The sequence below is a fragment of the Hylobates moloch genome, unplaced genomic scaffold, assembly GCF_009828535.3.
Source record: "Hylobates moloch isolate HMO894 unplaced genomic scaffold, HMol_V3 SCAFFOLD_3, whole genome shotgun sequence".
NCBI classification, from domain to species: domain Eukaryota; kingdom Metazoa; phylum Chordata; class Mammalia; order Primates; family Hylobatidae; genus Hylobates; species Hylobates moloch.
The window spans coordinates 39370347-39392439 of record NW_026652278.1 but is presented as its reverse complement, the minus strand read 5'-3'; the positions used below and the strand labels follow the sequence as shown (position 1 = coordinate 39392439).

General features: G+C 41.1%; 1 protein-coding gene across 4 annotated transcripts in view; it reads left to right on the top strand.

Annotated features, from left to right (window-relative positions):
* The window catches only part of PLCE1 (phospholipase C epsilon 1), a 350498-nt gene that overhangs the window by 273088 nt on the left and 55317 nt on the right, over window positions 1-22093 (top strand). For all 4 annotated transcript variants that reach the window (XM_032136433.1, XM_032136449.1, XM_058436200.1 and 1 more), the window contains 8 exons: window positions 2151-2273; window positions 2365-2501; window positions 5848-6086; window positions 8900-8961; window positions 9047-9212; window positions 12178-12285; window positions 13738-13854; window positions 16823-16981. In XM_032136433.1, the coding sequence (XP_031992324.1) occupies window positions 2151-2273; window positions 2365-2501; window positions 5848-6086; window positions 8900-8961; window positions 9047-9212; window positions 12178-12285; window positions 13738-13854; window positions 16823-16981 (1111 nt within the window). The remainder of the gene's footprint in view (window positions 1-2150; window positions 2274-2364; window positions 2502-5847; window positions 6087-8899; window positions 8962-9046; window positions 9213-12177; window positions 12286-13737; window positions 13855-16822; window positions 16982-22093) is intronic.

Genomic DNA, 22093 nt, shown 5'->3' with positions numbered 1-22093 from the left:
ATAGCAAGGAACCTGGATTAAATGGCATTTCCCGTTTATTTCAATCATTCATGAGCAGGAAAAGAAAGGACAAAGTAAGAGAGGAAAATATTTTAAAAAGAGAAATTAACATGCCAGATGCAAGATCAGAAGGCCAGCCCCAGGAGGACAGGGATCAGCACCCACTCAAGTGTTTTAAAACAGAAAGAAAACACAAGGCAGGAGAGGAAAAATCAGCTTGAATGCTATTAAGGGAGAAAGCTAGACCGAATCCTAAGTCTGGTAGTGGAAAGAGTGGACAAACAGAGTTTCCTAGAATCAAAGGGAAATGGGTTCCTACAGACAGTAGCTGGACCTGCAACCAGAAAGAAGCAAGACAGGAAATTTACTTCTTTAGCTGCAAATAATGAAGCCACCTTTTTCCTCTTCCTGCACCTCTACACTGTTTCCTGCACTACATTAAGGATCAACAACCTACAACCTATGCCTGCAAAATGCTATAAAGCTATCAATTTGTAGTGCTCTTTCATTGCTGAAGGTGACCTTCAAATGTCAGCACAAATTAATTTTCCATGAGTGAACATTGTTAGCAGGGTTGAGAGTCACTTCAACAAACTATGTATTTTATATTTATAGTCTTAAATATATAGTTTTTAGATTATATATTTAATATACATAAAATAGACTTCATGATATTCTCTATACTTACATATTTGAAATATTTCAAAAAAACTTTTAAAATCCAAGATAAAAAAAAAATAGGTCCTCTAGAACTAGAAATACTATTTGACCCAGCCATCCCATTACTTGGCATATACCCAAAGGATTATAAATCATGCTGCTATAAAGACACGTGTACACGTATGTTTATTGCGGCACTGTTCACAATAGCAAAGACTTGGAACCAACCCAAATGTCCATCAATGATAGACTGGATTAAGAAAATGTGGCACATATACACCATGGAATACTATGCAGCCATAAAAAAGGATGAGTTCAGGTCCCTTGTGGGGACATAGATGAAGCTGGAAACCATCATTCTCAGCAAACTATCACAAGGACAGAAAACAAAACACCGCATGTTCTCACTTATAGGTAGGAATTGAACAATGAGAACACCTGGACACGGGGGGGAACATCACACACCAGGGCCTGTTGTGGAGTGGAGGGAAGGGGGAGAGATAGTATTAGGAGATATACCTAATGTAAAGGACAAGTTAATGGATGCAGCACACCAACATGGCACATATATACATATGTAACACGTTGTGCACATGTACCCTAGAACTTAAAGTATAATTTAAAAAATAGATCCTGTTCATTAATTTGACTACAAACCATAATCAAAACATCTCTCATACCATTGTGTCAGGAAATCAGCATAGAAAATAAAAAATGTTGTGAAACAGGCTGTTCTGAGTTGACTGATATTTCTACATTGAGTAGATGCAGCCTTGGAAAGTGCAAATATAATCCTAGGCAAAGCTGGCTTTTTTCCATTCTTTTTTAAATTTTTTAAAATTAGAGACAGTGCCTCACTATGTTGGCCAGGCTGGTTTCGAACTCCTGGGATCAAGCAATCTTCCCACCTCAGCCTCCCAAAGTGCTGAGATTATAAGCATGGGCCACCACACCCAGCCCTTTCCATTCTTAACATTTTTCCGATTCACATTTTCCGTTAATATTTAAAAGCTCTTCTCTGTTTTCATCTAAGGACTGATTAAGAAAGGAATCAGACAATACACTCAAAAGTTTCTTCTTAAATGTGATTCTATAACTTAGAATATAGAAAAGAACATGCATTATTTCCCATAGATAGTGAGTAATTTGGGGCTCTTTTTAAAAAAGACATCTTCAGAAACACTGAGTTATTTTGCCCATTGTCCTGCAGTTTCAAAGAACTGTTTTGATTAATAGAGGAATATTAACCTCAGCCCTGGGCCCTTATTAAATAGACTAGAAACATGTTTTCTTTTTCATATACAACATGTTTTATTTCTTCTGATACAATATAGATTAAGAGAAGTGAAAAGAGTACTGGAAAATAGCTTCAATCTTAAATAACTTGCACTCATCCTTTTGCTCGTATTGCTAATTGGAGCAAGTCTGGTGGGACAGAATCACAACAGTGGCCTGCCCTTGTGCCCATGAAGGCCTTGTCTTTGTTGCAGTGCTTGGAGCAGTAGTAGCTGGCACGGGCGGATCAAAGGCGGCATGAAGGGATTTCAGAGCTTCATGGTTTCAGATAGCAACATGAGTTTTGTTGAATTTGTTGAGCTGTTCAAATCATTCAGGTAGAGTGTTATGTTTCCTTCTTATTCTTTCTCAGGCCCCCCCATTTCTATAAAGATACTCAATGAGAGGTGTTTTCCATTCCTCATTCAGTGTCAGGAGCCGCAAGGACCTGAAGGATCTGTTTGATGTCTATGCAGTGCCCTGCAACCGATCTGGCTCCGAGTCAGCCCCACTCTACACCAACCTGACAATTGATGAGAACACCAGCGATCTTCAGCCTGACCTAGGTTTGTTGAACATTTTAGGATTTCCTTTTGGGACCAAACTGTCTAAAACTTAAGGTCAGAGGTCCAGTCACACAAACTCTGAGCCTGTCCCACATAGTATGCTATTACTGCTGTGTAGGGAAACACTTAAGAGAATTTTTTTTTTTTTTTTTTTTGAGATGCAGTCTCACTCTATTGCACAGGCTGGAATGCAGTGGTGCAATCTCAGCTCACTGCTACCTCCGCCTCCTGGGTTCAATCGATTCTCCTGCCTCAGCATCCCGAGTAGCTGGGACTACAGGCATGTGCCACAATGCCTGGCTAATTTTTTGTATTTTTAATAAAGACGGGGTTTCACCATGTTAGCCAGAATGGTCTCAATCTCCTGACCTCGTGATCTGCCACTTCAGCCTCCCAAAGTGCTGGGATTACAGGCATGAGCCACCGCGCCCGGCCAACACTTAGAGAATTATTTTAAGGTGTCCTCAGGTGTCATGGGAGCAGGTGCTACTGGCATTTTGAGCAAAGAAATTCATCACTGTGTGGTTCTGCCCATATATTTCAGGATATTTAACCAATAAAGCCCTCTAGTCATTCTGACAACCAAAAACCCTTTCCCGACTGTATTAGTCCATGTTCATGCTGCTGATAAAGACATACCCAAGACTGGGTAATTTATAAGGAAAAAGGTTTAATGGGCTCACAGTTCCAGGTGGCTGGGGAGGCCTCATAATCATGGAAGAAGGTGAAAGGCATGTCTCACATGGCAGCAGACAAGAGAACTTGTGCAGGAAAAACTCCCCTTTATAAAACCATCAGATCTCATGAGACTTATTCACTGTCACGAGAACATTTTCACATGGGAAAGACCTGCCCCCATGATTCAACTACCTCCCACCAGGTCCCTTCCACAACATGGAATTGTGGGAGCTACAATTCAAGATGAAATTTGGATGGGGACAGCCAAACCATATCACTGACCATTTCCAAATGTCTGCTAGGTATGTGGTGTGTGTCACAGTAGAGAACCCCCAGTCTCTTCCCTACCTACAGACAGATGTGTGTTCAATCGCAGGGCAGTAGTCTCCTGCCCTTTGACAAGGAGAGTCTTTAGTGCATTCCACAGGATACTTCTGTCTGAATGATTGTCCAGGATATATTTCCTACTGTGTAAACCAGAATGTCTCATTCTTCTATCCCACTCACCACCACCACCATTACTATCACCACCCATGCATTTTTCTAACCACTTATGCATTTCCAGGCTATCATTTTCCTCCTCTGTTCTTCCTGGAAACTATAAACACAAATAGCAAAACAAAAAACTTTCCTCTTTTATGCAGTTGCTTCATAATTATTTATAAGTTTATGTTGTCCTTGAGCTAAGACTATTAAGTATTGTTCAACTTTAGTCACAAAATCTCCATAACCATGGATTAGTCAAGTAGTTACATTTTTCAAAAATTATTAGACTTTATTTTTTGTTTTATTATATTTTATTATCTTATCATTATTTTCATGTATTTTTTTTATTTTTGTTTTATTTTAAAGTATTATTATTTTAAAATAATGTAATTTTTTGTAGAGACAGGGTCTTGCTTTGTTGACCAGGCTGCTCGCAAACTCCTAGCCTCAAGCAATCCTCCTGCCTCAGCTTCCCAAAGTGCGGGGATCTTAGGCATGAGCCTCCATGCCCAGCTTAGACTTTATTTTTAGAGCAATTTTAGGTTTATGGAAAAATGAGTGGAAAGTACAGAGTTCCAATATACTCTCCTCTACTCTCCCACACTGTTAGTAATATCTGGCATTAGTGTGGTACATTTGTTACAATTGAGTTAATATTGATATATTATGATGAACTGAAGTCCATAGTTAACATTAGGATTCACTCTTTGTGTTGTGCATTCTATGGGTTTTGACAAATGAGTAATGACATGTATCCACCTTTACAGTACCATACAGGATAGTTTCACTGCCCTGAAAGTTCCCTGTGCTTCACTTTTCCATCCCCTCCGCGACCTCCCTCCAAATCCCTGGCAGCCACTGCTGTTTTTATTATCTCCATAGTTTTGCCTTTTCCAGAATGTCATATAGTTGGAATCACACAGTACATAGCGTTTTCAGACTGGCGTCTTTCACTTAGCAATATGCGTTTAAGTTTCCTTCCTCCATGGCTTTTTGCAGCTTGGTAGCCCATTTCTTTTTACCCTGGGTAATATTCCATTTTGTGGAGGTACTATAGTTTGTTTATTCATTCACCTACTGAAGTATATCTTGGTTGATTCCAAGTTTTAGCAATTATGAATAAAGATGCTATAAACATTTGTATTCAGGTTTTTGTGTGGGCATAAGTTTTTCCATCGTTTGGGTAAATACCTAAGAGTGCAATTGCTGGATCATATGGTAAGCCTATGTTTAGCTCCATAAGAAACTGCCAGACTGTCTTCCAAAGTGGCTAAAATTAAAATGGCCATACCAAAGTTGGTGTGAATGTGAAGCAATTGGAACATTGCAGGTGGGAATGTAAAATGGTACAACCACTTTGGAAGACAGTGTGGCAGTTTCTTACTAAGCTAAACATATTCTTTCCATGTGACGAGCAATTACACTACTTGGTATTTACACAAATGAGTTGAAAAATTTATATTCACACAAAAATCTGTACACAAATGCTTATAGTTAGACTTCTAAATTACAGTAAAACTGTAATTTTAAGGGTATATCTTCAATCTCTACAAACAAAAATGTGCAAGTAGTTACTCCCTAAAACCAAAGCCTGAATTTGGCCTAAGTCCCCAGCTGAACCTACATTTAGTTGCCATGTAATACCACATGGGATATCAAGATCATCAACCTAGCTCTGTCTTCTTTTCCTTTTTTTTTTTTTTTTTTTTTTGAGACAGACTCTCTGTTGCCCAGGCTACAGTACAGTGGCGTAATCTCGGCTCACTGCAACCGCCGCCTCCTGGGTTCAAGCAATTCTCGTGCCTCAGCCTCCCGAGTGGCTGGGACTACAAGTGCACACCACCATGCCTGGCTAATTTTTGTATTTGTAGTAGAGACGGGGATTCACCATGTTGGCCAGGCTGGTCTTGAGCTCCAGACCTCAGGTGATCCACCTGCCTCAGCCTCCCAAAGTGCTAGGATTACAGTCATGAGCCACCGTGCTCAGCCTTTATTTATTCATTGATTTGTTTTTTATTCCTATCACTATGTGAAGCCAGAAATAAACACTTCTTTGATGGCTTGTTTAGGTACATTAGTAAAGAGCTTCTCCATTTTAATAACTCCACACCATTATCTCCAAAATGAACTTTGCAAAAGATGCTGGCTATCTTGTCCATGTACTGTGGTGATTCTGTTTCAGATCTGTTGACCAGAAATGTCTCGGATTTGGGGTTGTTCATTAAGAGTAAACAGCAGCTATCGGACAACCAGAGGCAGATATCTGATGCCATTGCTGCTGCAAGCATTGTGACAAATGGCACTGGGATTGAGAGCACATCTCTGGGCATTTTTGGGGTGGGCATACTTCAGCTCAACGATTTCCTCGTGAATTGCCAAGGAGAACACTGCACTTATGATGAAATCCTCAGCATCATCCAGGTTTGTGCCTGTTTTGTGTGTGCATGTGTGTGTGACGCCTCTGGCTATACTAATAATTTGCTGCTAAATGTATGCTCTTTCTATGCTTCTTTCCAAAGCCTTTAAATCTGGGACAGAAATAGAGTTTTGCTTCTTTTGTTTTTTTGGTTTCTTTTGAGACGGAGTCTCACTCCGTTGCCAGGCTGGAGTGCAGTGGTGCGATCTCGGCTCACTACAACCTCCGCCTCCTAGGTTCAAATGATTCTCCTGCCTCAGCCTCCTGAGTAGCTGGGACTACAGGTGTGCGCCACCATGCCCAGCTAATTTTTGTATTTTTAGTAGAGATGGGGTTTCACCATGTTGGCCAGGATGGTCTCAATCTCTTGACCTCGTGATCTGTCTACCTCGGCCTCTGGAAGTGCTGGGATTACAGGCGTGAGCCACTACGCCTGACCTTGTTTTGTTTTGTTTTGTTTTGTTTTGTTTTGTTTTGTTTTGTTTTGTTTTTAACAAAATACCAAGTATGGGCCGGGCGTGGTGGTTCACGCCTGTAATCCCAGCACTCTGGGAGGCTGAGGCCAGTGGATCACCTGAGATCAGGAGTTCAAGACCAGCCTGGCCAACATGGTGAAACTGCATCTCTACTAAAAATACAAAAATTAGCCACTTGTGGTGGTACGTGCCTATAATCCCAGCTACCCGGGAGAGTGGAGCAGGAGAATCACTGGAACATGGGAGGCGGAGACTGCAGTGAGCTGAGATCACACCACTGCACTCCAGCCTCGGCAATAGAGCGAGACCCCGTCTCAAAAAAAAAAAAAAAAAAAAAAATCAGCCAGGTATGGTGGTCCATGCCTATAATCCCAGCTACCTGGGAGGCTGAGACACAAGAATCGCCTGAGCCCAGGAGGCACAGAGGTTGCAGTGAACCGAGATCACACCACCGCACACCAGTCTGGGTAACAGAGTGAAACCCTGTCTCAAAAAAACAAACAAAAAAGAAGTATTTAAGTGTTCTTCTTTAACATATAATTAATGTAGGTCCCAGGCTTTCTCTAACTCAGTAACTATTATAAGGAGTCGGTACATAATTCTTTCTTGTTATTCTAGAACATGCATCAGATTTAGTCTAGGTTTTCAACCTCATTAGTTATTAAATGAACATGTACTAGTTCCTACTATGCTGGCTCAGTTTTAGGAGGTGGGAATATAGCAGAGAATAAGATAAAAGTTCTGGTCCTCAATGCAGCTTACATTCTAGAAGGTAAGGCAGACAACAAAGATACGATGTAATTTCAGGTAATAATGGGGTAGGGGAAAAACTGAGTCAAGTAAAGGAATGGAATGATACAGGAGGAGGGCTGAGGAGAGTAAACAAACGCCACTTGGAAGAGGTGGCATTTGGACTGAGCCCTAAGTCAATAACCAGTTTGAAGGTCTCAGGAAAGAGCATTCCCCACAGGGAGCCACAAGGTCAAAGACCAAGACAGCAGCAAGCTGGGGGTTTATGAGGAACGACAAAAAGCTGGTGTGCTGTGAGCTGCACAAGCCAGGCAGAGAATGGCAGGCATGGCGTCAGACAGATGTGCAAGAGCCCAGTTATCCGGGCCTTTTAGAGCATGATAAGGAGGTTGGCTTTAGTCCATGTGAAATGGGATACCACTGAAATTTTTGAGCAGGGGAGTAACATGATTTGATTTTTTTTTTTTTTTTTTTTTTTTTTTTTTTTTTGAGACAGAGTGTCACTCTGTCACCCAGGCTGGAGGGCAGTGGTGCGATCTTGGTTCACTGCATCCTCCGCCTCCCAGGTTCAAGTGATTCTCCTGCCTCAGCCTCCCAGGTAGCTGGGATTACAGGCATGCACCATCATGCCCAGCTAATTTTTGTATTTTTAGTAGAGATGGGGTTTCACCATGTTGGTCAGGCTGGTCTCGAACTCCTGACCTCGTGATCCACCCACCTCAACCTCCCAAAGTGCTGGGATTACAGGCGTGAGCCACTGCGCCTGGCTAATTTATTTTTATGAGGTTACTCTGAGCCAGTCATGGTGGCACAAACCTGTAGTCCCAGCTACTCAGGAAGCTGAGGCAGAAGGATTGCCTGAGCCCAGAAGTTTGAGGCCAGGCTGGGCAATAGCAAGACCCTGTCTCTAAAAAAACAATGTTAAGTGGTTACTCTGGCCCCATTGTAAACTGTGCTGGTGAAGGAACAGACACAGAGAGACTGCTTAGGAAGCTATCATAGTAACCAGCAATAGCTGGTGAAGGTTTACACTACAGGGTGTCAGCAGAGAGGAGTGGTGTGGCTCCATGCAACAAATGAGTCTCCCTTATCACCTGACTGAGTATCAGTGTATTAGTTGTCCAGCAGTTGGATTTGATCACTGAAAATGCTAAAATTGTGAGATTACTATCACACTGTTGAGTGCTCATTATGATATTACTAAATACAGGCATGGCACTAAGTGATGTATGTGAATCATCTCAGTTCGCCTCTCACCAACTTTACGGTAGCTGCTATTATTATCCCCATTTTCACCTGGATAAACTGATACACTTTGTTTTCATAGAAATCAGCCTTCTTCTTTTCTCATTCTCTCCTTTTTTCTATTAAATAAATATGCTTAGTATAATAAACTCACATATAATAAATGTTTTCTTTTGGACTAAAAACTACTTCTTACCACTACATTACTAAATTAGTTCAAATATTTGGTTTAGATGTTTCCTGATGAAAACAGAACAGCTTTAAAAAATGATGTGGTGGTTTCTTTCCCCCTCTTAGTTTCCTTAACCTAAATAACACTTTTTTTTTTTTTTTTTTATCCCTTGCAGAAGTTCGAGCCTAGCATCAGTATGTGTCATCAGGGACTAATGTCATTTGAAGGGTTTGCAAGGTAACTTTTAAAATATCTTTTGCCCATCTTTTAAGAGTAGTATGCATTTTTCCCATGCAGTCTTAAGAAAATTTGTTTCACCTAGGTTTCTGATGGATAAAGAAAATTTTGCCTCAAAAAATGATGAGTCACAGGAGAACATTAAAGAACTGCAGCTACCCCTCTCATACTATTACATCGAATCTTCGCACAATACCTACCTCACTGGCCATCAGCTCAAAGGAGAATCCTCGGTAGAACTCTACAGCCAGGTACAGGGAAAGCCACTTGGAATGTGTTTTTTATTAAACCTAATTATTTACGTAACCCCCAAAGTCACAAAAACCTGACCCCAGACTCCTTTGAAGAGCTTATAGAGCAAGCTATTACATGTCAAATGTGAGGAACCATGATGTGTGGGAAAACTGGCTATACTACAGCAGTCGTTTTCTTTACTTCTTTTGTTTTGTTTTCCCCCATCTATACTTAACCTTTATTCTAGGCCAAAATGAAAGTGTTTGTTTGAGACTCAGCTTTTAGATCCTAGTTAGTCTGACCTACTCCCACTAAAATTAGATTTTCCCATGGGAAAATTATCTAATCGTTTCTCTAACTGCTAAATAATATATTGTAGTGGGAAAGCATAGTAGAAAATGCAACTTTCTATGTACTTATTCCCAAAATATTGTTTGTTTTGCTTTTCAGTTTGTTAAATAATCAATCTGTCACTATGGTAACCAAAAAAATGCATAAAAAATCTGCACAGACTGTAGGCACTGTCCCTACACATTAAATTCATGAGAATGTTCTTTGAAACTCAGTAGGCTCTCTAGACTAGAAAAAGTACATCCTTTTGACCTGAACATCCAACTTGCGATGATCTGCGTGTCCATTGCCTCTCTGCTGTACCGTCTGCAGCTTCCTCATCTATTCTGCCTTTTTTCTTAACTCTCAAGAAGGGTCAATTCGGTTGGAGCTAGGCAGGGAATGCAAGTGTGTCATTGTGTGCGCACGTGGGTCCAGGTTTGAAAACTACAGGTGTATTGTTTACATAACCCCAGCAACAATGAGGTTTCTTCATTCTCCAGATTAGTCCAGATATTCCTCAAAGCATGGGGCAACTTTTTGTCCCAAAGCTTGCTTAGCGGGAATATGTATTTTAAACTCTATTTTCTAAGGGAACTTTATTATGAATGAAGATGTGTTCTTAGAGTAGTGATTTTCAAAATAGGAGTTCTGTCATGGGGCCTCAGCCCCTGACACTGAGATGAGGAAGCCAGAAAGTAGGAGGGGTGCCATACGCTGCCCCACTTCAGGTAATGTACTACTCTTCTACACACTTTACATATTGGTCCTCCATTTACACACAGAATGCCAAAGTTAAAAGAAGTTTGAAATCCATTATTCTATAGGAATGGAATTAAATATACATATAAATACAGATACTTATATATATTTCATATACACATGTGTAGGTATATACATATACATACATATACATGTGTGTACATGTATGTGTAAGTGCATATATACATATCTATGTACTTGTGTGTATGCACATTTATCCCAGTAAAATAAACAAGGACCAGCTTTGTATGGCTTTAATTCCTACTTCATTCCTCTGTTTGACTTCAAACAGTTTTTAAAACTCTTAACATCACAACCCAAGGAGAGACTATCACAGCTTTTGAATAAGGCACAAGAACCCCTCAAATAGACTCACAGATGTGATTAAACATAGTGTGCAGGTAGATCCCTCTTACTTCATTTCTAACCCCTCTCCACTCTTCCTTAGCCCTTCCTAATTACCTCTTAACATTACTCCGTGGGGCAGATGGGAAGTGAGAATAAGCCCTGTTCTCATCTAGAATTTCCAGCCCAGGTTTTCCTCTTCTAGCTATATGTGGAGATCTAAGGTTACACAGACTTTGGTGAAGACCTGTAGTCCTTCCATGCTGAAAAGCCATCTCATCTGTTGCCAGTTGCTGAACATTATTCCAGGTCTGGCAGGGGCACCACAGAGATAAGCAGCTTGGTGTTCCAGCCACCATTTTACATAGCAATTTCCAGCCCAAGACACTGCACCTCTAGATACTCTAGCTGCTGAAAGAAGCAGATAGCCTTGAGATTCTAGGCCACTGACTATGCTGTAAAATAGGAAGAATATAGCACATATCTCATAGAAAAGTGTTGAAATGAGAATCATTCCACTATCTGAGCTTAGTTGCAGAAACTCTAGTGGCCACTAAGCCCCAGTAATGGATTGCCGTCACACAGAAATAGTTATGTGCATTCTAAAACCAGTGGGTAGGCACATATACAGATGTATCAATTTCTTGGCTTGGGTCACTATTCCAGTATGTAATAATTTTTTTAAGATGATGTACAGATAGATCTACGGAAGAGGTTGCTTCCAGCAAACTTTACAGAGTTGCAACCCAAGTACATGTATTGAGCTCTGCTTCCCACTTCAGTTCCAGGATAACAAATAGGTATCAACTCATCTGATTCTTTGGTAGCGTTTTCTGGAGCACTTTAATAAAGAGGTTGTGAGCTAACATATTAAAGCTTAAAGGACAAGTGTGCCTAGCTTGATTACTGAGGTCTGCTGTGAGTATGGGAGAAAGGAACCATTTATGGATTATTTGCCATCTTTGCTCTAGTTGCTATTCTGGAATTAGATAGCCAGGCAAATCCTTGATAACTCTGCTTCTACTCTTCTTACATGTTATGCATTCACAGCAAAGATGTTTAATCGTAGCTTAATCTGGGTCTTAATGGAAGTGATTTTATCCTGATTGGCTTGCCGTAAATGTTTAGCCAGTTCATTAAGGACTCAGTGACCTTATTTTCTCTGGGCTGTGGCATCAGCATTTTCACCTCCATTGATGTCTACCCAGATAGAGCACTTGCCTGGCTCTCTAATTTGAAGATGTGCCATTTCAAGGGGACAAAGTTGCTAGGAAAATGGCCATATGGTTTTGCTATCAAATTTTACTTTCCTTTAATATTCAGCTCTTGTAAACACTCTTTCTACCTTAATCTGTTCCCTTCCTTCCCCACTCCAGATTAATTGTGGCCTTTGGCGAAAATGCCATGTTTGTTTTAGACCATGTGCCCTTCTGCTTTAGTCCTGAGTGTGAACACTGCCTGATATGTAGAACTACATGCTGGGTTTAGTTCGAGGCTTTATCTCCAGGTGCTCACCTGGGGTGGATTCACTCATTGATCACACAGGTCCTCTTGCAAGGCTGTCGAAGTGTAGAATTGGACTGCTGGGATGGAGACGATGGGATGCCCATTATTTATCATGGACATACGCTGACAACCAAGATCCCTTTCAAGGTAATCCTTCATAACTTTCTTTAAATCAAATCACAAAGAGACATTATCTTCATTTGTCTTTTGTTTGTTTGTTTTTGTTTTTGTTTTTTGAGACGGGTTCTCGCTCTGTTATCCAGGCTGAAGTGCAGTGGTACCATCTTGGCTCACTGCAACCTCTGCCTCCCAGGTTCAAGAGATTCTCCTACCTCAGCCTCCCAAGTAGCTGGGATTACAAGCTCATACCATCAAGCCCAGCCAATTTTTGTATTTCCAGTAGAGACGGGGTTTCACCATGTTGGCCAGGCTGGTCTCAAACTCCTGACCTCAAGTGCTCCTCCCGCCCCTCAGCCTCTCAAAGTGTTGGGATTACAGACGTGAGCCACCATGCCTGGCCTTCATTCTTCATTTAAATCAGGACTTGACCAAATTACACCTTAGGTCAAGGGTCTTTATGCTGGGTCTAAAGGAAGACTTCCCAAAAGTGTTTGCTGTATCATGTGGAATGTGCATATGTTCATTTTTCTGGAGTTAATCTAGAACTCTCATTAGATTCCCCATTCAACCCAAGTTAGTAACCATTACCTTACATTAGTTAGCATGTAATAATATTGTTGCAATTTTTACGTAATATGATGATATATAAAGGCAGGGTCTGTTTTCCTGCTATAGGAATTAATGGTCATTTGTCCTGGTCTCATGCTGACAAAGGCCAACCTCAGGAGTTAGGAGATGGTTAAATAGTTAGCATTATAATGTAATGAGCATCAGTTGCACCTGAGAAGACTGGTCACCTAGGAAGACTGATCTCTTGTGTTTCAAATTCTGGGTAGCTTATTAGTTCAGTTATGCAATTACTACCTTCATTCAGAGGGTCTTAGGCTATGTAACATCATTTTTCTCTGAACTGTGGCCAGGTTGTGAAGGAATATTATTTTTATTTTACATGTAGAAATAGTGGCTAAAATGCATTTTCTCCTCAACTTGGTTTCCTATTTAGCATTCCTAAAACTCCTGTATGCTATATTGGCATGGGGTTGAGTTGATAACTGTGTTTACATATACACACAAATACATGTGACATATGTCTTATTGCCTCACATAAATTATAAACTCTTTATAAGCAAGAAAGTATTTTATGCTTAATCACGTTTGCTGCTATAACTAGGACAGTGTCTTTTACCTGCAACATACTCTATATATGTATACAGAGAGAGTATATGTATATAAATAGGTTTGTTAAATTCAATATGATAGTTGTTCCTTATAGTATGTGAATAATACTCACTATAAACAGTTTAATGTCTTTCTACAAAAGAGCCTTATCCTCATGCTTCATTTGAAAATACGAAAACCATCTTTGGCCAGAGTCTTCTGCATGTAACAATTGAGATGCTTTCTGTGGCTGTAACTACCCTGCCTTCTGACCACCTTGACAGATATCCGGACTCTAATGAGCTGTTTTGGCTCTCATAGGAAGTGGTTGAAGCCATTGATCGCAGTGCCTTCATCAACTCTGACCTGCCAATCATCATATCAATTGAGAACCACTGTTCATTGCCTCAGCAACGAAAAATGGCAGAAATTTTCAAGGTGAGCTCTCAACAAAAAGGCAGGATGGTATGTTGGCCCTTGTCTTGCAATTATCATTGGGTTGTTTTGTTTTGTTTTGTTTTGTTTTTTTGAGATGGAGTCTCACTCTCTCACCCAGGCTGGAGTGCAGTGGCACAGTCTTGGCTCACTGCAACCTCTGCCTCTGAGGTTCAAGCGATTGTCCTGCCTCAGCCTCCCAAGTAGCTGGGATTACCAGTGTGCGCCCCCATGCCTGGCTAATTTTTGTATTTTTAGTAGAGATGAGGTTTCGCCACGATGACCAGGCTGCTCTGGAACTCCTGGCTTCAAGTGATCCACCCGTCTTGGCCTCCCAAAGTGCTGGGATTATAGGCACGAGACACTGCACCCAGCCGTTATTAGGTTTAAATGAGGCCTTTGTGGACTATGCTGCAATTAGACCTTGGCTGTGAAGCATATACAGTTAGGGTCCCACAAACCTGAGAAATTGGGCTGTTCTCAGAGCCTCGGCCCTCTCTGGGATGGTCCCTCTTTTCAGCTGGAGTGATATAAGTATTGCTCTCTGGTCTCCTTACCCTTTCCGGAAAGCCTTAGGAGATTAGGATAGACCAACTCTCCAACACTTCTGGTACCACAATTCAGGGATGCCAGGATATCATCTGTCAGTTGTATGTGGAAAAGCTGAAAATATCTCAGGGCAAGTAAGTCAAATCTTGTAGGAGAAGATCATCTTTTTCTTTTTCTTTTTTTTTTTTTTTTAGATGGAGTCTCGCTTTGTTGCCCAGGCTGGAGTGCAGTGGTGCAATCTCTGCTCACTGCAAGCTCCACCTCCCAGGTTCACGCCATTCTCTTGCCTCAGCCTCCTGAGTAGCTGGGACTACAGGCGCCTGCCACCACGCCTGGCTAATTTTTTGTATTTTTAGTAGAGATGGAGTTTCACCATGTTAGCCAGGATGGTCTCGATCTCCTGACCTCATGATCCGCCCACCTCGGCCTCCCAGAGTGCTGGGATTACACACGTGAGGCACTGCACCTGGCCAAGAAGATCTTCTTATACCACAGTACAAAGATCCAAGTTAGCAAAGAGCTTAGACTGGCCAGAACAGTTGCTGTGTTAACAGTCAGTCCTTCCTTATATAAGGGAATGATAATGTATCAGGGGAACCTGCCCCCAATGTTTCAACGTAGGTTCTTTCTACTTTCCCTAAGTGTTAGCCAGTCTGAGATATAAAAAGAAGGAATACAAAGAGAGGAATTTTACAGCTCGGCCGCCGGGGGTGACATCACATATTGATAGGTCCATGATGCCCACCTGAGCTGCAAACCCAGCAAGTTATATTAAGGATTTCAAAAGGGGTTTATGAACAGGGAGTAGGTCACATGCTTCAAGGGACAAAAGGCAGAGCAAAGATCACATGCTTCTGAGGAAACAGGACCAGGGCAAAATCAGAAACTCCTGATAAGGGTTTACGTTCAGCGGTGCACGTATTGTCTTGATAAACATCTTAACAGAAAACAGGGTTCAAGAGCAGAGAACCGGTCTGAACTCAAATTTACCAGGGCTGGGGTTTCCCAATCCTAGTAAGCCTGAGAGTACTGCAGGAGACCAGGGCGTATCTCAGTCCTTACCTCAACCGCATAGGACAGACATTCCTAGAGCAGCCGTTTATAGACCTCCCTCCAGGAATGCAATTCTTTTCCTAAGGTCTTAATATTATATTCCTTGCTAGGAAAAGAATTTAGTGATATCTCTCCTACTTGCATGTCTGTTTATAGGCTCTCTGCAACAAGAAAATTATGGCTGTTTTTGCCTGACCCTGCAGGCAGTCCCACCTTATGGTTGTCTTCCCATGTTCCCTAAAATCACTGTTATTCTATTCATTTTCAACGTGCACTGATTTCATATTGTCCAAACACACGTTTTACAATCAATTTGTACAATAGTGGTCCTGAGGTGACATACATTCTCAGCTTACAAAGATAACAGGATTAAGAGATTAAAGTAAAGACAGGCATAAGAAATTATAAAAGTATTAATTTTGGGAACTGATAAATGTCTATGAAATCTTCACAATTTATGTTCCTCTGCCATGGCTCCAGCCAGTCCCTCCTTTCGGTATCCCTGACTTCCCACAACAATAATGCACCCAGATTTAGAAGCAGATATTCCATTGTACTTCCCCCTTCCTTTAATGGTAGAGGCATTTGTGGAAATGTGGCTCTCAGTGGGAAGGAGGGGCACTGACAAAATGTCCCCAAATATTAATGCCGACAAAACTAATTAATTTTTCATATTGTCCTGGCCTAAGCTTTGATTTTTTTTTTTTCAATTAAAAAATAACTCAAGGCCAGGCCCAGTGGCTCACACCTGTAATCCTAGCAGTTTGGGAGGCTGAGGCGGGTGGATCACTTGAGCTCAGGAGTTCAAGACCAGCCTGGGCAACAATGGAGTTGATATAAGCATTGTGTCTGCTTTCCCTCCACCCACCTCCTTGACAGACACGCATTCTGCTTTGGAGATCCATGCTCAAAATCTTTGTGAGAATTGTGTCTGTGGTTCTTTACACTATGTGGGTGCAAATTCTACCTATGTCTTTGTCCCTACTCCCTACCCCCTCCAAAGTTTTATCCTTTTGACTTGACTTTATCTGAAACTAACCTTATTCTACAAACAACAGCCTCTAACTGATTCTCTGTTTTCTTATTTAATACATCAGACCACAGAATATTTTCCCAAATAGTTAGAACCGACACCAGCTGCAGAGTGGCCTCGACCTCTCCTCCTGTCCTTCTAAACACCTCCCTTCCTTTCATTAAGAAACTGTGAAGGGGGCAGGAGCAGGGGACAGCTTCTTTCCTAGTTCCTCTTCCTGAGACTTTTTAAATAATTCAACCAGTCTAAAATATCTACTATATTTATGAAGTGTACATATATTTATCAATTATAGATAAAAGGCATTGATTGTATGTTTTCCTTCATTCTTTTTAGACTGTGTTTGGAGAAAAGCTGGTGGCTAAATTCTTATTTGAGACTGATTTCTCAGATGACCCAATGCTTCCTTCACCTGACCAACTCAGAAGGAAAGTGCTTCTTAAAAACAAGAAGCTAAAAGCCCATCAGACGCCAGTGGATATCTTAAAGCAAAAGGTACTCCCCTCTTGTTAAACCGGTTATGAAAAGGCAGTGTGCCTAGAACAAAGAAAAATAACCTTATTCTAACCTTTCAGATGACCTGCTGGTTTACTAGTTTTTCAAGACTGACTTTCCTTAAATGATAAATTTGATTTTGGGCGTTTCATTCCATAGACCAATAAATTCTCTCATCTCACTCACCCAAGATTTAATTGGCGGAATTGTTCCCACATAGAATATACCTCCATTATTTAATTTATTCTGAGTAGGATGAAATGTGACTGTTGCGTCTGAAACTGAGCTTCGGGGGTTGTCCATCCCATAATGGCTGCTATAGTCCCCTTTAGGGAAAGTCCCCTTAGGGGAGCCCTTGGCATGGGGCCTGTAGTAGAAGCCCAATAGCCATAGCCCTGTGATCCCAGCGTATCACTAGTTTATGCTGCTTGGGCCCAGATCTCGACAACAGAGATCTGGGCCCAAGCATGACAAACCCACCTGTGTAGGAGACCCTCGGCCCAAAGCTCTGTGAAAAAGTTCAGGTCCAGAACACTGAGTCTATTTTCCAGTCTACACCTACTTATCCCACAGGATGACAGCTGGCAAAACTATTTGTCCTACTTAGGAGGGCACTGTTGGTCCTAAAACATCACCTTGGAAATTGGCCAGCTACAGACTTGCTCTCAGGCTAGCTCAAAGAGTACAGGCACGTAGATGCTAAACATACAGAAACCAGTTTCTTTACAAACATCCGAACCTGCATATTCCCTTGAAGTGTTTGTGTCCTCTGAAGGTATACATTACCCAATTTGAAGATCACCCATGATTCTGGGCCAAAAGTTGCAAAATCAGCCACTTTCAGGGGCTAAGCAGGAAACATCAGTGTGAGGAGCCAGCTGGATACAGGACAGCTGGAAGTGGTGAGGACAGGAGTGGAGTGTGCATGCCATGTCAATGAACAGCTCTAATTCAATTATTTTTAAACACTGCACCAGCCAAACAAGTCAGGTCTGGAGGTGAAGTCAGCCCCAAGGGCCACCAGTTGGAGACCTCCACTAGGTCTGCCTTTATCCAGATCTGCACTTACAAATCTGCTGCAGGTGACGTTGGTTTTACTTGGGTTTCAGAGGCCATGGCACCTATGCTGATGGGCCTTGTTACAAAGTTATTTAAATGTTAGCATGTATACTCTACCTGGCCTTCCTCAAATGCCACATCAGTGACTGACCACCCAGCAGTGGTGCTTTTTCTTCTAGAGCCCTGTTCATCTGTGCTGTTTTCTTTATCCAACAATTCCTGCCCAGTTCTCACTGCCAAGCAGATAAAGCTGCTAACCACACATACCACTATAGTCTTCAAGATAAATGTGAATGTCCTTGCCTTTTCCATTCTGTGCACAGTCATTTGCAGTTACTTATAAGGCCTTCATTCCAGTAATGAACAGAAGTCTTTTTTATGTTGAGCCCAAATCTTCCTTCCTGTTCCTCCTTCTCATTGGCCCTCCCTCTTCCCTCTGCAGCTGTACAGACTAATTTTATATTTAGAAAGCTATCGTGTTTCCCCACCAGCTTTTCTTCTCCAAGCTAAAAATTCTTGTTGTGCCAACTGTTCCTGACAGGATATGGTTGCTAGACTCTTTACTTACATTAAGAATATTGTAGATATTCTTAAATTTGTGGATATTCTTGAATTTGTCAATCTTAAAATGTGATTTCCAGAACTAAATCAGTATTCTAGGTAGTATATTACAGCACAAGAACAGTGAAACCATCACCTCCCGTAATTTGAACTTTAAACCTTTGTTAATGCAGCCTCAGACTGTCTACTTTTCAAAAGTTCTTGGCCAGCCGCTGTGGCTCACGCCTGTAATCCCAGCACTTTGGGAGGCCGAGGCAGGTCGATTGCTTGAATCTAGGAGTTCAAGACCAGCCTGGGCAACATATCAAATCCCCATCTCTACAAAAAATATAAAAATTAGCCAGGCATGGTGGCATGTGCCTGTATTCCCAGCTACTGGAGAGGCTGAGGCAGGAGGATCACCTGAGCCTGGGAGGCCAAGGCTGCAATGAGCCATGATTGTGCCACTGCATACCAGTCTGGGCCATAGAGTGAGACCCTGACTCAAAAAAAAATTCTTTAGCACACACTGAGCTCATGTTGATCTTGTAGAAAACAAAAAGCATTCAGTTATTTTCATATAGATTGTTCTTATGCCCAGTGTTCCCATTTTTCCAGATTAACAATGAATTTTAACCTTTTGTATATGGGAGCCTCGTATTTGTCTTTATTTTTGCTCTTCTTGGTTTTGATATATTATTACATCCTACAAGGTTCTTTGTGAATTTTGTTTCTGTCATCTGGTACATTTATTAGCAGTTTCTCAAACTGTGTCTTCATCCCAAGTTGCCCTTGAGTCAGCCAGCCATGTGGAGAGGCCTGTGCCCTTCTTAAATAAGCCCCCCGGCATTTGATGATTATTGCTCCTGTCTGGTGCTCTCCTCTCTTGTAGCCTGCATTTCCCAGAGTGTGCTTCAACTTCTTTATTGATTTATTTGTTTATAAAATAGAAAACTGAAGCCTGGCCACTTGTGTGACTTTCTCAAGGCCACTCAGCTCATAGCAGTAGAGCTTAGTCTCAGACTTGGGTCTTTAGAGAAGCCCTTTTCAAAGGTGATACAGAAGTCAGAATACATTAATAAGAATAATCGCTGGAGCACTTTGAAAAACAGATTCTAAGGTCACGAATCTGACTAAGTCAGAATTTCCAGAAGAAAGGCCTGGTCATCTGTTTATATAAAAATAATTCCTTAAGTCACCATGATGTCTGCAGAAAAAATAATAACAATAATAATTCTTATTATCCTGGAAGTTTGAGAAACACTGTTTATCTGCTATTTTTCCCACAAAGTGAATTGTCTTATCCAAAAAAGCTAAGGAGGTCACTGTGTGGTAAGCTTGTTCTTAGTAGATCCACTCTAACTCTTGCAAATCACCTCTTTATTTTCTAAGTTCTCACAAACCAAGTGATTGATACCCCATCATGAAATTTTGTCAGCTATCACCTAGACACTGCCCATGGTATAATTTCCACAACTTACTTGTTCCTCATTTTGGAAAAATGGGACAATATAATCCCTATTTCCAGTTTTCTAAGACTGCTTGCAACCTTTCATGATGACTTCCCAAGGGGTACCAGCAATGATTCCACAGTCACATCTGTAAGGCCTTTCTGTTTTCTAGTAGATCATGGATCTAGACCTAGTGATGATCTGACCTCAAATAAACTGGGTGACCCAGAGCTCCAGTGGGCTCAGACCTACCCCCTAACATAGAAGGCCTGAGTAATTTCCATACAAAGAACTCACCCTCAGCAAGGATGGATTGACTCAGAGCAGGATTTCTGAAGCCCTCCACCTGCCTCTGGCTTGTACTGAGATGCATCCTGAGGTCTGCTAACTATACCCCACCAGGATCCTCCAGGATTCTGACATTCCTCTCCCGAATTTGAACCCAAAAAAACTCAGTTCACCTTAAATGACAGGCACTGCGGCTAGGTATTGGGGAAACAGAGAAGTATAAGACATTGTTCCTGCTTAGCCCTATGAGGGCCAGTCTCCTCATCTGACCCATACCTCCAACCCCAACCTATATCCGAGTTACTTTTATTCAGGGGCTGAGGTCCCATTTTTCTACCCTAGAATAAGTAGGATATTGTGTAGAAGGGTCCCAGCTGTTGGCTGTTCGTTGGGCTGCCTCTCCCATGCTTCTCCTTGAGCATCTCAGGGGCCTTGGCACTCCACTTTCAGACACTGCTATTCGTGGTTCTTTGAGCGGTGTCCTTCTCCCATACAGTTCTCATGCTTCCCTGCCAGTAGGGTCTGTCCAGTCCTTGGCCTCATCATTCCCAGCACTTGGCATTACCTTGAGTGCTCACCGAGTCAAGGCCCTTCTCTTATCAGTGATAAACAGACCTGCTTTTGTGGCTCACTTGTGCCTACAACAGATTTCCCAAAGTTTTGAAGAACACTAATCCTATGAGAGACTCTGAGAAGAGAAGGATGGAGGGAAAATATTTCCTGGTTAAGTAAGCATGGGAAATGCTGCACTGGAGATCTTTGAAGACTTGTGATGCCCTTTAGCATATTAAATGAAGGCTGTGTGAAACCCTGTAGTAGGAATGTGTTCAGGTTTGGTTAAGCTGCTGCTTCCAGGCATTCAATGTATTTTGTGGTTCCTGTAATTGTCGGTTTTTCCATAACACCTATTAACACCCACAGAGCTCCATAAAACCCACTTTGAGAAATCGCAGCCTAGACAATGTCCAATTATCTGGAATGGACTGCTTTGTAATACATTTCATCTGGATATGGACACAGCCTAAATTGTATCTTCTTTATGTATACATATTCATTATAAAGGTAATATAACTACATTTCAAAAATTCAGGGAATAGAGAATTATTTTAAAACATACGTAATTCCAAGGTCAAACACAACTGTATTATACAAGTTCTTAACCTTGGTAATATCCACAAATAGAATTTAGGGAGTCTACGAATATAAATGGAAAAAAATTACATCTTTATTTTCACTAACCTCTAGCTGAAATTTAACATTTCCTCTGATTATAAATGTAGGGAATAAACTACAGTAATATAGACAATACCTATTGTCATCAATGGAAATGGCAACTTTTTCATTATACTTCACAGTTGTCGCTAATATCTCCAAGAATTATTTATGCTCAATTTATATTTTCAAAAATGTTACTTAACCTACTACTATGTTTTCTACTGTGTTAATAAAGAAACACATATATTCTAATAGCACAAATTTGTTACTATAACATGTGATCACTGTATTCAACAGTATTTCCTTTGTAACCATTTCATTTTCTGCATTTAAAACATCATTCTGAGAAGGGATCCTATCTCACCAGACTACCAGAGAAGTCTGTGATGCAAAAACAAGTGAAGAACCCCTGCCGTATTAACATTTAATATCTAGCACTTTATGACTGTCATTTTATATAATTGCACTTTAAACATATAAAACAAATACAGAATTATATGTATATTTATATAGTGTATATACTTACATGTATAGCTATTATCTGTATGCACACACATAC